We start from the raw sequence: 14,154 nt of genomic DNA on the forward strand, positions 1-14,154 counted from the left end.
TGCCTGAAGCCATTTGAAAATATTCTCCAGAGATCCTATTGAAAAAATAAATAGTTGGAATGCTTAACAGCATTCCAACTATTATGACGGAGGGGAGTATCGATCTCATCTGAACACGGTGGCTGCCTCTAAGCGGAGCGGGGCACGCTCACACAGCCGAGCCTGCACACGTTAACATACAAACATGTCCATGGCAACGCACACATGTCGACCAGACATTTACACACTCGATCATCGTCTCATTCGCCCATGTGTTGAGCACTATCGTATGCTTTTCCCCCTTCGTTCATTAGCAGTGATTCAACTGAACAAAGGCCTTTCACATGAATCAGTAATTCTCCTCATGTTTTTCTGTCTTGCATTACTATTCCAGAAAAAGGTATTTGGTTCCCTTGTTTCCAAAACGTATTTATTACCTAAAAACTGATATAAGGAGTATAGACGTGATCGATATATTTGGTAGGTTTATCAAATGAACATAGCACTAGTCTGATCGGGTTAGAACCGTTAGAACAATGTAACGTTAACTGCCTCGTTGGTTTCATCCGCGGAGTGAAAAACCAGGGAACCCTGAGTGCTGCGGCAGCCCTGGGCACAGCCGCGGAGGGAGACAGCATACGAAGAAGAAGCCTGCTGTGCGGGTCTACTTTCCACTGTCATCATTTGCGCCTTACGGGAGAGAAGGCTGGTGAAGTGCCAACGGCTGCATATGAATTTTTAACATTTTATGCCGGAGAGATAAAACCTTTTGATTTTCATCCGAACTGGGTGCGGCTTTGCCTAAATTTTGGCTTTGTCAAGTTACCAAATTTCCGTTCCTCTTCAAAACGTTCGCATTGAGACTGTTATGTTAGTAGTTAATTTATTTGTGTCAGTAGAGCAATAGCTGTCAACTGAAGGGAGACATTTTTATTTCTTCTCATCAGTTGACTTTCCCGTCTACCCGCCTTAAAGCTACTCTGGTTGAACCAACCCTAAAATAGACTCATCTGCTGAGGAGAACCGACTGACTGCGCCGAAATGGGGGTAAGAGTTAACTCTTGTGATTTTAGCTAATATGTTGTTGACAAACAAAAATGTACCTTCTGTTAAAGTTCGCTGTACGGGGTTGAGGAAAGGGTTAAAGTGCAGACGTGGCGTTAGAATGACACTGAACACGGTGGGATATGTATTATGTTTAAGCTAACTATTACTACGTGGCTGACAGACCGATACTTTATGCCACAGCGGGGTTTGAGTGAACGGCTCTGTATCATTAACGTGTCGGGTGTCTGCCATACACGTCCTTTATCACGCCAAATCAATGCGTTGCAATAGACGACGACGGCTGACATTATCGGGTAATGTTAGTTGCCTGAACGCGACCGTCTTTTTTCTAAGGAATGTGCGCCACATTCGTGAGTCAGTTACTCCGCAAGAGTCCAGTCGGTGCGACAGAACCGGCACAGGGTGGATACGCGTTAACGGTCCTCAGTCTCGGCTCTTCTCAACCAAATAACAAATATGTCGCTGTTTTTGTTTTTGTTTTTTACCGCCCCTGCTTAACGTCACATTAAAGGCGATTAATCAAACAATTCCCCAAATCCCATGATGTCCCTCGGTGGATGGGGAGCGGTGGTCTGTGACGTTTCTTCAGGCAGAGAGAGAGAGACGCTTTCTCGCGATTTTTGGCGCACAAACAAATCTGACAACGGGCGCAGAGTGCTGACCAATGTCATGTCATATTAACTAAAAAACAAAGGGATTAATAGTGTTCTAATAAGCAGTAGCTGGGAGATGTGCTGCTTCATTCACAGGTTCAAAAAAAAAGATAAAAGAACAAGATGTTCTCCTGGTCATCAACTCTGTTGCATAATTGTTTCAGTCTGTCAATATTTCATCAATAGTGACTCTGAACCTCCCTGTCCTTTTACTAGTTTCCATCTGTGTGTGTGTGTGTGTGTGTGTGTGTGTGTGTGTGTGTGTGTGTGTGTGTGTGTGTGTGTGTGTGTGTGTGTGTGTGTGTGTGTGTGTGTGTGTGTGTGTGTGTGTAAAATAGCGTGGATCCATACTACTGCAAACCACTGGTTCTGTTCGATGTGCATCGTGTGTTTCCTCAAACGCACACGTCACTTGCTGTTTGCGGGCTGACAGGTGTCACGGGTAACCAGTCGTTTTTCCGCGCTTCCTGCAACACCACCATGCATTGATGACAGGGAGGATGAGAGAGTGATGGCACACTGAACAGTTGCACTGCGCGAACATTGCAGCAGTTACATAACACACCTTCACATTAAAAAGTAACCATGTGTGTCTACCCTGGAAATTCAAAAAAGGGCCTCAAGATCAACGTGGGCAGAGGCGGTAGAGGTGGGGCTATTAAACGTGTTTGCTCAGTTTCTGTAACAAGTGTGGAATTACAATCACAGCACAAGCCTTTCCCTCTCTTCTCTGGAGACGTGAAATTACACCTTCAGCACATTACAACATTTGGTAAATCAGTGTTAATTATCTGTTGATGGGAATGTGCTTTCCTACACTGTCACAAGAGTGTTTAACAGTGTGCAACATTAAGTTGTTCAATTGCCTCATTTAGGGGATAGCTAATCAGCTAGCTAGCTTGCTGCTAAGTTTAGCTGATTTCATGCTACAGCTACAGAACATTAAAATCACCTCATGATCTGCTGGACTTCGTCTACATTACTTTGACTTGAAGCCAAAACAAACTGCTTTTTAACGTACCGTTCATGATGCCAGTTACCCTTTGTAATTTGCTTTTGCTCATTTCTAGCGCTGATGCTAATTGACAGCATGTTGACGATTGGTAGGACTATGGTCAGTGTGCGAAATACCTGGTGGCAATTGGGGACACATCTCACCCCGATTCCCCTGCTTTAATACAGACAAAAGCTGCCTCCAGATCAGCTGATAAAACAATGTAATTGTCATAGCCCGGTTTCAAATAGGCGAGTGCAGTCGCTATGCATATTTATAACAGACAATACAACACAATACTTTTCCCAGAATTGCAAGACTAAGACCTAAATCCATCAACAACACTACTAAATTCACATGCACATTGGTTTTCAGCTGAAGAAAGTCTGTTTAGTTTTAGTTTAGTTACTCTTTAAGCACATCCTTTCCCTCCCCCACAGTTGATTTCAGTTATTTAGATAGGCCCATCGGATTGGATCTTGCTATAAGCCTCACATCCCCCATCTATCAACCCACTGGAAGGAGATACTGTCAATCAGATTCCGTCAACTACTGCCATATACTGTCGCCCTCTGAGACGCACCGCTGGAGGCGACACACTGCTGAATGGTTGGGGGGGGGGGGGGTATTTTTATTACTGGAAAACACATGCACTGAGTTTAAACACAGTGTCATCACGAATGTGGCTCGGACTGCCTCGTCTTGATTAAACCTTAGTACAGATGAGTAGAAGTGAGCAAAGAAACAGATGGGCAGCCTGGAGGGAGGAGACTGTAAACAAAGTGGGACGGTGAAGGGAGGGATAGATGATGATGGAGCTGTGTGTTTAAGGGGGCTCTGTGTGTGTGCGTGTGCTTGTCAGTCCATCAGTATTTTCTAGGTCGGTCAGTCTACTGATCTGTGTGAAAATCCGTTTCTTTGTGTGTCTGTGTGTGGTTACGATGATCTACTGTGGCGCCGCCAGAGCTATTAAACTCCCCTGGAGGTAACATACACTAACAATATCTTCCATTAAAAAAATCTGAGCTGAAATTGTTGACACTTTGGTCACTGGTACTTTATTAAACGTAGTTGAAAAATTGGCTAAATACCACATGACTATAAAGAGGGTTCAGTGTCAGCTGTTGGATATTACACCAAAGTCTTATAGTGTGGTTATAATGTGGAGCTGATGTTAGGGTTTACATTTGCTTTGTTGGTGAATAATCATATGTGCAGATGCCATCCATCTACCGCTTTCATGAAATGGCCGATAAACTAAATTCAAATTATGGAAAATAATTAGAAAATCTGAATGTTATATATATGAGATATAGATCTTAATAATTGATGCCCCTTTTTGACATTATGATTTGTTTTTAAGCTGCTTTCCCACAGTAACTGGTACGATCACCATAACGCTCATGTGGGTTTGGGTATTATTATGCTCAATTTTGAAACCCTTGTTATATTTATTCATCCTCAAACTGGGATGCACAGATCAAAATATCCCTGTTTGCTGTCTGAGATGTGACTCGTGATTTCAGCAGATTAAAAAGTGGTTTATCCAGCCTTCCTCAGACCTGTGGTGCTCTGCGCCGCAGGCCGCGCTGGAGACAGGATAGCAGCAGCTGGAGAGGACAACAACTGTTCAGCATGCACAATCTGTCCTGTTGCTCAGCACTGAACATCTGGATTCCGCTGAGACCTCCTCAGGTTTTACAGCCAAGGGGTTCAACACTTAACTGCATCAGCTTTTGGTCGCCCCAACTGAAAGTACAGTAGGGTTGCCATTTTCAGTCACCTTATATTTTGAGTTATATACTAAGTGTTACCCGTTCATTCCTGATATATAAAACAACAGAAGTGCAGCTGTTGTCAGGTTCTCCGCAGAACCCCAGCGAGTCGCTGCTTATTCATCCCTTCTCGCCCTTTCAAATGCCGGTTGTCTGGACCTTTGTGCTGATTCCCAAAGGCAAGAACTGTTTGCAAATTTCTTAAAATGGTCCTGCAGTCCTGCAGCAGGTACCAAGATGGAGAACAGGCAGTATGTCTTTGAGCAAAATAAAAAAAGAATTGTCTTTTCCTTGTATTTACTCTTCTTATATAAATATTAAGTGTGCATTGCCTGGTAATCATGTAACCTGAGTTCTTCCTGATCTTGCTCCGTATTTAGGACTTCACTCTCCTCCACATCTACCCAAGTCACGTTCCCTAGTGAGGCAGCTGGAGGCCTTTTTGATGTGCAATCATAATTCTATAGACGGGCTGCTCTGACAGGCTGTCGGTGGAGACGTTGTGCTTCAAAGTTGTTTTAATAGTCAAATTGTGCTTTGTAGTGCTTTAGTTTTGCCTCCACCTCATGATGTGTTAGTTAACAGTGTGACAGTGATCACTGAGGTGTTATTATAGTCCACTTTTTTTAACCTGCTTTTCATTGCAGCAGTTGACGTTATTGGATTAACAATCAGCAGTTTATACAGTAGCAGCAGGTGGCCCTGAGTCATCTAGTTAAATGTCGACACTGAATGAACTCTTTTTTCATGCTGTGTCCCTCTGTCTTTGTGGTACTAGAACACAATGATCTGACAAGAGTAATATTCTAATAATAACATGGCATTTATGAAATTAGGACACATGAGAGGGACTATCCGACTGCTCAAACTAATTCATCTTTCATTATACCTCACTGCCCTCATGGTCATTTAAACAGTCAAATATATTCAGTGCAATTTCTGCCAAAGAAATGCATAAGATGTTTCACCGTTGTAATTGAAGTGAATAAGTAAGGATGAACGAGAGACTGGGATTGAAAAGATGGGGGAGAGAGCGGGATTGAGGGGGATTATTATTGTTCAGTGGGTTAATCCGTCAGTGTAGTAAACAGCTGTAATCTGATGACCTGCTGGACTTGACCACCCAGGAAACCTCCTGCACCTCGTAACAGATGGCCAAACACGTCACGTGCGCATTTCCTCCACAGCGGTGCGCAGCGACCGGCTCAAGTTGCCTTAATGTGTTTGTCACTTTATTGGTGCAGCTGGTGGAGGCCTAATTTCAATACTTTATAAACTAAATAATTAGGCTATATACTTCTTTTGAATAAATCATAGTTTATTGTTAGTTGATTTATATTTTGTATTCAGAATCTGAATCTGCCAAGTAGCCTTACCGGTAACTAATATAGTCAAATAAAGGTTGTTAAGTTAAAAGTACAATATTTTCCTCTGAGGTGTAGTGGACCTGAAGTATAAAGTTACAAAAAATAGAAATACTCAAGTAAAGTAGGCTACAAGTACCTCACATTTGTCCTTAAGTACAGTACTTGTGTAAATGTACTTAGTTCCATTCCTCCACTGCTAAAACAGGAGCACCAAGTTGTTTATAGGAGCACAGAGTTCTTCATTGATCGAGCCTCTTCATTCCGCTCTCAAAGTGCACCAGACCGATGCATTGAACTTTTAAATGGACAACATTTTCTTCCGGGGGGGGGACCTTGTCCCCAGACCCCTTCGAAGGTCAGAGGTCTACCCACCAAAGTGTCACCAACCCTTCACCAAAAAGACAACATACAGAGTATGCTTTAGTATATTCTTTCCTCCTGGGACTGAGGTGTACTATGTATGTTTAATTCTCACTTAATCACACTGCTGAAAAGCAAAAGAAAGAGGAAATCTATATAGCCTACGTTTAGAGTGATACCGATACCAGTAGAGTATTTTATTTTTACTTTTCCTTATCTTATTCAATACCCATGATGTGAAGCGTAGCACCCATCCTCCGACTCCCCCTCAGGTTAACACTGTTAGCTCTGTCAGCACTGTTGCCGCTGTTAGCGTTGTTAGCAAGGTTAGCACCTAGCCGCCCGCCGGCTTAGCCGTGTTGAGAGCCGTGTGCAGGCAGTACCGGCTGTTGTGTCTGCTGCGGTGAACGCTTGCAGGGATTAGCTGTGAGAAAACCAATATTCTAGATCTGGGTACATAAAGGTTCTGCTGGTGTTATCTGGAGAAGTATTACTACTACTTACTGACAGTACATATGTTAAGGCACTTTTCTCCAGAGTAAAAAACTATTTAGACAATCATAAAAGCTTAAAACGTTGTTATAAATGAGTCTGAGGTCATTCTGAAATGTTAACTGCTATCTAAGGCAGATGTGGAAAAGCTCAGTACATGATTGTAGAGCTGGGTGATATAGAGAAAATCAAATGTTATATTTTTGACAGAGTGCCTCGATATTGTTATTGTAGGGTTGACCATTAGTGCTTTCGCAAAATATACAAAAATAGATTTTTTGATCAATAATTATCAGTAATGTGGATGTAATGACTAAGTGTGTAAAGGCAGAAACCAGAACAGCTAGAACAGTTAAATTACATTAGCCTTTAAAACGAGGAAATGTTTATGCCATATTCTGATATTACAATATCCAAAATCTAAGACAATTTCTAGTCTCATATCACGATATCGATATATTGCTGATATGTTGCCCAGCCATACATGATTTCCTTTAAATAAAAAAAAAAAAAAAAACAGATATGAATTTGATATGGATACATAATACGTTGCAGTACATACATAATGCATTCATAAGAGAAATGCACACTCACATTACATCACACTCACGGTTAACTTCATGCTTACACTTAAATCATTGAAAAACAAATATGTGAACACAGTCTCAAGCAAAACAACAATGCCCATAGAGAGCTGCATCGAGGTAAGAGGATGTAAAACAGATGCACACATCTGGTTGGTTGGCTGTCAACAGGTCAACACCCGGCTAGCTTTTCCTCCAGGAAAAAAAGCAGATGTCGAACAGCATAAAACAGCCATCAAATCAGTGCCAAACCTCTCAGCGCACACTAATCCACAGAAGAGCTTTCCCAAAATAAGTCTGCCCTCCCCACTCCTCACACAGGGTTACACACACTATGAATCCCAGTACGTCACACATTTGTTGTAGGGAATGGATGATGGACAACATCTGCCTGATGAACAAATGTCAGGTCAAAATGCATCAGCACACCTGCACACCATGAAAAGACCTCACGGAAACACCAGCTGAGTTTAAGCTCAAAGTCCAATTTAAATGAACGTCATGAGGTTAAGCGGGCTAGTTCAATTCTCAAAATGCAGAATTCGATTTTTTGATGGCAATGTATGAATTAATTTAATTGCCCGGACTTCACTTTGTTTTGCTCCTTCATCCAATTAGTATGTAATTAATTGCCTCAGTGTGTCTTTGTGTCTAAAAGTATCCTTCTGCAGCAATCAGTGGTTTAGCTGCTGAACCGTGATTAACACCATCTCCTACTGGGACACTATTGATTCCCTGCGTCTTGCTGTTCTTTTTGCCTCACAGATTTTTTGTTTTCTGTCTGAAGAAAATAAAAAATAAGCAGCCATATTTTTGAAACAATTGCTTTTTGGCATCGCATTAGCTTGGTTTGAATAAATCATGGATATTTTTTGGGGGTGTAATTAGAGCCACGTTTTTATTTTCCTTGTTTTTTAATTCCGCTGACACAGACACCAGCTCAGAGCGGGAATGTGTAGCCGGTGAGCGATTCGTGGCCTTCTTTAATCTTATTTACCATGTCATTTGTTAGCTCCATAGTGTTGGTTAGCGACAACTTAACCCCGGGACCTGCAGTTTATTTTTCGTCTGCCCACTCGCACCCTCAGCAAAGTAAAAACAGCCTGCTCCCACATTTGTGTTGTGTCCCAATGCAGTCCTCTAGTTCGTTCTATTCAAGTGTCCCAGTGAAACCAAAGCAGCTAAATGCACTTCAGCCATCCTTAGTTTCACCATGTACATCTGTCTACATGTCTTCCATGAAAAAGGCTGATTGATGCTTTTACTACTGAGAGATACTTAGTAAGCTCTACTGCAGTAATGTAACTTCCTTAACTCAGGATGGAACCGTTGTGCAATGTATGATACAGAATTTCATGCCTTTTGGCACACAGACAGGGAGTTTGATGAATTCCCTTTGTGAGGTAAAAGAATAGGAATGGATAATCTCACAGTAATATAGTGTACGTTTGACATTTTACATTAGGGCCTTCATGGGAGCCTCAGTCCTATGTGACAAATATTAAAATCAAAACATCATGAACATTTACAGATTTTCCCGTTTCTAAGGGAGATGCAACAGTGAGCCGAGTAGCTGGCTGACATTTTAATTCTTTACTAGAACCCCTGAGGATGTTCATGCTGGATGGTGCATGCTGGGTAAAAGGGTGATTTGAAGAAATAAAATGCACTAAAACTCCAGGAGCATGTGAGACAAAATGTGAGCATTTGAAGACATATTTAGTCTAATGGATGTGTGTGAGCGAAGTAGCTTCACCCTCATAATGCTGAAGACTTCACAGGCTAAGTCAAGTCTCCAGAAATGCATTTAATCTGATATTTGCAGACTTAAAGCTTGATTTATTGTCTCACCGATCCAAATGCTCAATTTCCTGCATGTTTCAAGATGAAGTTCCTAAAAGTCTGCATGCATTGTATTTTTTGTTTGACTATTTTATCAAAACAATTACACATATTCAGTGTTCACCCCACAATATTACTCTCTCAGGTTGAACCACCTGTAATTGGCCTCAGAGTGCCATCTAGTCGGCAGAGGAGGTTAGATTAAATTAAGGTGATTTATAAAGGTTTATATTTTTATATGTGCTGACGAATTCACATTAATATAAAACAGAGTAATTCAAACAAAGCATAATATCATTGACCAGTAACGTTTGAATATCACTACAACAATCCCGACACATTCTCAGGTAGAGACAAATGTGTTTTGCCTGTGTTAGCTCGCGAACTTTCCTTCAGATGCACTGATGTGGGAGACAACGCTGCGCCAGTAACAGCTCCGAACATAACACTTACTTACAGCCCAGTGTATTTATTCTCCTTTTTGGGGCATCTTTTCTTTTTCTCATTCATTTGTGAAGGTGGTCCTCAACAATCAGAATTGGTCCTTGTTACAAAAGGTTGAGAACCCCCGATTCAGACCACCTTCGATCACTGAAACTCAAAATAATAGAATTCTGTTTGACGAAAACCAAGCTGCAGACTTCCGTTAGTCAGCAAGCCGATGTTCACAGACACGTACTATTTGCACGAACACAAACACACTTTCAAGCATAGCTGGAAAGGGCTCAAACACACGCCTCCACACCCAGTAATGTAGGTCACTGGCGATTGTGAAAATCCCATGATACATGTCACTGACAGATTTATTCTGGCTCCATTTTCCCCTCATCTCACTCAGTCTCCTGACTGCTGTGTCCTCTCAGACACAGCTGCAGTCTCAGCGGCTGCAGCCTAAATAGCGGCGGTGTCGATTAGGGTTGGGCCGATGGACAATACCACACTACCACTGAGAATCCAAAGATTGGGTAGAATTGTAGTTTTAGTGTAGCTCTTGAGACATGCCTGTGCTCTGATAATGCCAGATCTAAGCAGGAAGTGTCACGGTCCCCTTCTCACACCAGGGGATTACATCAAATTTGGGCTCAATGTGGAAGAAAAAGAGCATCAGTCCGTGTTTTAGGTGTTCATGATACATCAACGGTTATTACAAATACAAGTAGGACAATCAAAGTTTCCTTTGGCTTTTCCTTTTTTGCTCCGACTTTGGATTGTGTTGGTGTACAGTAGTGCGAAGTAATTGTTGAAAAATGTCTTCCTGTGAAGCAGTGCGAATAAGGAAAAGTGTCAGCAGTTTGAAAAAAGGAAAACAGGACCAAACGTGATGCTGTCTTTGTGTGTTTCAGTATGGCCGATCGGACAGCTACCGCGTGGCCACCACGCAGGACAAGGACGAGAAGGAGTCGCCCAAGAAGAAGGGAGGCAAGGATCTGGATGACCTCAAGAAGGAAGTTCCCATCGTGAGTGCACCGCTTCCTGCGTCCTCGCTGCAATTTGTCACATTGTTTTTAGTTGCCTCTTATTCACCTGCTTTGAATACCAGATTTGGTGGCACACAACAACCTGGAAGTCTCATTTAAAATCAATTACAGAAAGACATTCATAGATAGTGCATCCTGGCCTCAGTCCAGCATTCAAAGCGCTGCGATTCCCACTCTAATCGAATCTGAAAAGGAGATAACAGACTCTGTAGTAGCAGCTGCTGTAGTTTGAGCTAATATGCCAGAGCAATTTAATGGTATTGTGGAAGGATTTGCTCCGATACGGGGCAGGAAGGCAACCCCTCAGGATAGCCCCTGTTAAAGAACTGAATGACATGGGTCACTTACACATATTGATTTCCAAAGTATTATTGATCGATCAAACCTTTTTCGTCAAATACAAACAAATGATTGTGTAAAACTTAACTGTCTCAACCAAGAGGACACAGAACAGTATGGAGAGTTCTAAACTAAATCTGAAACATTTGAATTCATTTCTTGCTTTGCAGTTTAGCAAATTATATTTCTCACATGAAACCAACATTTTGACATCACTTCACAGTATCATTAGATTGCAGTCTAATTTTAAACTGATGATTAACGAGAGGTTGTTTAAGTTTGCTTTGTTTTTGAATTTCTTTGTAGACGGAACACAAAATGTCTGTTGAGGAGGTTTGCCGGAAATACACCACTGACATCGTCCAGGTAGGTCGTTCAGAAATGACACCTTCAGACCGGCAGGTCACCTTTACATGATTGTTTGATTCAACAATGATTCAATCAAGTATCTCCTACTCACAACACTTTCTTTCTTCCCTCCTCTTTTCTGCCCTCTTTTCCGCTCCTCTTTCCTCTGTCCACCCTCTGTTCCTTTCCTGTGTCCTCTCTATAACTCCAACCTCTCCGCTGCCCTCTTGCCTCTGCTCATCCATCCATCTCCTTTAATCCACCTTCTATCTTTTCCTCTCCGCTTCCTCTGCCCCTCTCAGGGTTTGACCAATGCCAAGGCAGCAGAGTACCTGACCAGGGATGGCCTCAACGCCCTGACTCCGCCCCCCACCACCCCAGAGTGGGTCAAGTTCTGTCGCCAGCTGTTCGGTGGCTTCTCCATCCTGCTGTGGATCGGCGCCATCCTCTGCTTCCTGGCCTACGCCATCCAGGCTGCCACGGAGGACGAGCCCGCCGGGGATAACGTAAGTGGAGAGTTGAAGGGGTGGAGGCCTAGGGAGATATGATGACATCACCGTTCAACACCATATTGGTTGGCCTCGCTAATGGTCCTCACGTGTCCACGATAACAGAACGATATCCATTATGCTACTCCTGCACTTTATTCAGTTTCTCTTTCTCTATTTACTTTCTCCGTGCTTCACCACATTGTTGTAACATGCTAGCAACATGCTAGCATATGTGTAATTCTGTGTTACCATGGTGCTTTTAGATTTCTGCTAGATCGCCCTGTTAAACGTTTTTGACCGCAGTGAAAATATAGTTTTTAAAAGGCTAAATGCCAAATATGGATTGAAGTTTGGAAATGATTACGTCTATCTGACCGTGTGTGTGTGTGTGTGTGTGTGTGGGTGCGTGTGCATGGGCGCGTGCGTGCGCTCCCCGTCCTCCAGCACATCACTCAAAAAGCGATATGCTGAGTCACCACTCCTCAGGGACTGAGCTTTGCCAGTGACAAAGGTTGTGTCAGCCGTTAGTCTGAATCATGCCAGCCCAAAACCCGTCGTCAGGGTGACAGACACCATCCTGTTCACATCCACGTCTGAACCCGCTGCAGGAGCGCGTGACTCTCTGCGATTGTAATGGCAGGCTAAGAGGGGGGCCTTCATGGGTCAGCACCGTTCCATGTCGGGGTCACTATGCAGAGTAGAGCCGAAGGGACTGAGGCTAAGCGGCGCTGACACACACAGCATGACAGGACAACAACAACTGTGACGAGTCAGCATGAGTTACACACCCAGAATATAAACTCACACTGATTACTAGTAGCAGTTACGTGAGATGGTGCAGCACATGGATGGGAGGATTTAGACCTTCTGGGGTGAACCTTTAGACGTGTGACAACAGCACAGTCTTTAAACCACTCACAGAGTAGACTGCAAAGAGATGGACAGCCTCCATGTGAGTCCACACCACATGCTGCTGTCAGCTACAAGGTGAAAACATAAATAAAAGACTTATCGTTTTATATTCAGAAGCATGAACTTCCTGAAATAGCATGACAGAATGTGTCACTGACGGTCTCTCTATGTGTGTCTCTCCACTCGTCTATTTCTTCTCACGTGACACATTTTTAGATACAGGTGAAGTTAAACATGAGGTCTCATCTTTGTTTCCCTGCCTCTCTCTGCAGTTGTATCTGGGTATCGTACTGTCAGCCGTCGTCATCATCACCGGCTGCTTCTCCTACTTCCAGGAAGCTAAGAGCTCCAAGATCATGGAGTCCTTTAAGAACATGGTCCCTCAGGTACTGGACGCTCAATAGTTCAACCAGGATATTGTGATGCTTTTTTGTACTAATTGTTGCCAAAAGGGTTTTAACTAAAAAAAAAGCAAGATGAAAATGTGCAGGCTTACGCATTTAGTTGGATTCCAAAATATATTTTAGGCAAGGGATCAAAAAACAACAACCTTTGTGGTAATGCTGACTGGAAAAGGAAAACACTGTGTTTACATTCTCACAGCCATTGACTTAGAAATCAAAATGATAAATAAATTAGTTCATTGTAATATGTTGAGTCTATCAACTCATAAAGGGGAATGTAATGCTGTAAATGATTTCTAAATATATATAACATATATATATATACACCATATTTAGAAGATGGCAACAAAAGTGAATTAATGCTTGTATATGAAACAACAAATGAAAACAGGCACTTTTATTAGATATTAGATATTAAAGAGGCATTCCACAGTTAAACATGTTTTTTTTGCTGTTAACTGAATGGTATAACTGTACTGTGATGAAGCACATCAATGCTGGTGTGACATTTCTTAACAGATTTATTAAAATGGGCCGATCATGGTTTGGAAATGGCTCAACACGCTGATACTGTTTGAAAGCAGGCCTTAACCTTGAAAGGCCGATACGCTGAGATAGAGTCGACCTCTTGGGACTTCTCTACGTCATGAAGCGCTACGTTACCAGAGACATTTCACAAAGGAGACGGAACTGAGAGTCAGTCACAATCTGTGTCTGCCCCGCCCCTTTAGGAGACGAGTGCTAGGTCCTGAGTATATTAACTGCAATGGGACACACAGATTAGGACCGATTCTTTTGCTCCATAGTCAGCAAAGTTTAAAAAAATTACACATATCTTCTGAAAATTCAGACACTGACACTTCTTCAGACTGACAAATTCAAAGAAAATGAACTTTGTTGCAGACCTTTCTCTGCCTCAGCAACATACTCTCGCAACATCTGGCAACTGGCGTTGGCCAGCGCCCTAGCTAATGAATTTTAGTAATGCTAAATGTGGCTGTGTAAATATCTACTCTTAGCAAAATAAAGTATAAATACATGATGCAAATATAACTTAATCTGCTTTCA

The 14,154-nt window shown here is 42.4% G+C and overlaps 1 protein-coding gene across 2 annotated transcripts in view; it reads left to right on the plus strand.

Annotated features, from left to right (window-relative positions):
- The first annotated feature begins 678 nt into the window (after nt 1–678).
- Nucleotides 679–14,154, plus strand: part of atp1a3a (ATPase Na+/K+ transporting subunit alpha 3a) — a 28,584-nt gene continuing 15,108 nt past the window's right edge. The window contains exons 1-6 of one of the 2 annotated variants that reach the window (XM_079288294.1): nt 691–768; nt 927–1,026; nt 10,458–10,571; nt 11,238–11,297; nt 11,582–11,785; nt 12,955–13,068. In XM_079288294.1, the coding sequence (XP_079144420.1) occupies nt 1,021–1,026; nt 10,458–10,571; nt 11,238–11,297; nt 11,582–11,785; nt 12,955–13,068 (498 nt within the window). In that variant the 5' untranslated portion in view covers nt 691–768; nt 927–1,020. Of the gene's footprint in view, nt 1,027–10,457; nt 10,572–11,237; nt 11,298–11,581; nt 11,786–12,954; nt 13,069–14,154 lie in introns of both variants that reach the window. The other variant, XM_079288293.1, reaches the window with a different exon arrangement.

This window comes from Melanostigma gelatinosum, assembly GCF_949748355.1.
Source record: "Melanostigma gelatinosum genome assembly, chromosome: 17".
NCBI lineage: Eukaryota > Metazoa > Chordata > Actinopteri > Perciformes > Zoarcidae > Melanostigma > Melanostigma gelatinosum.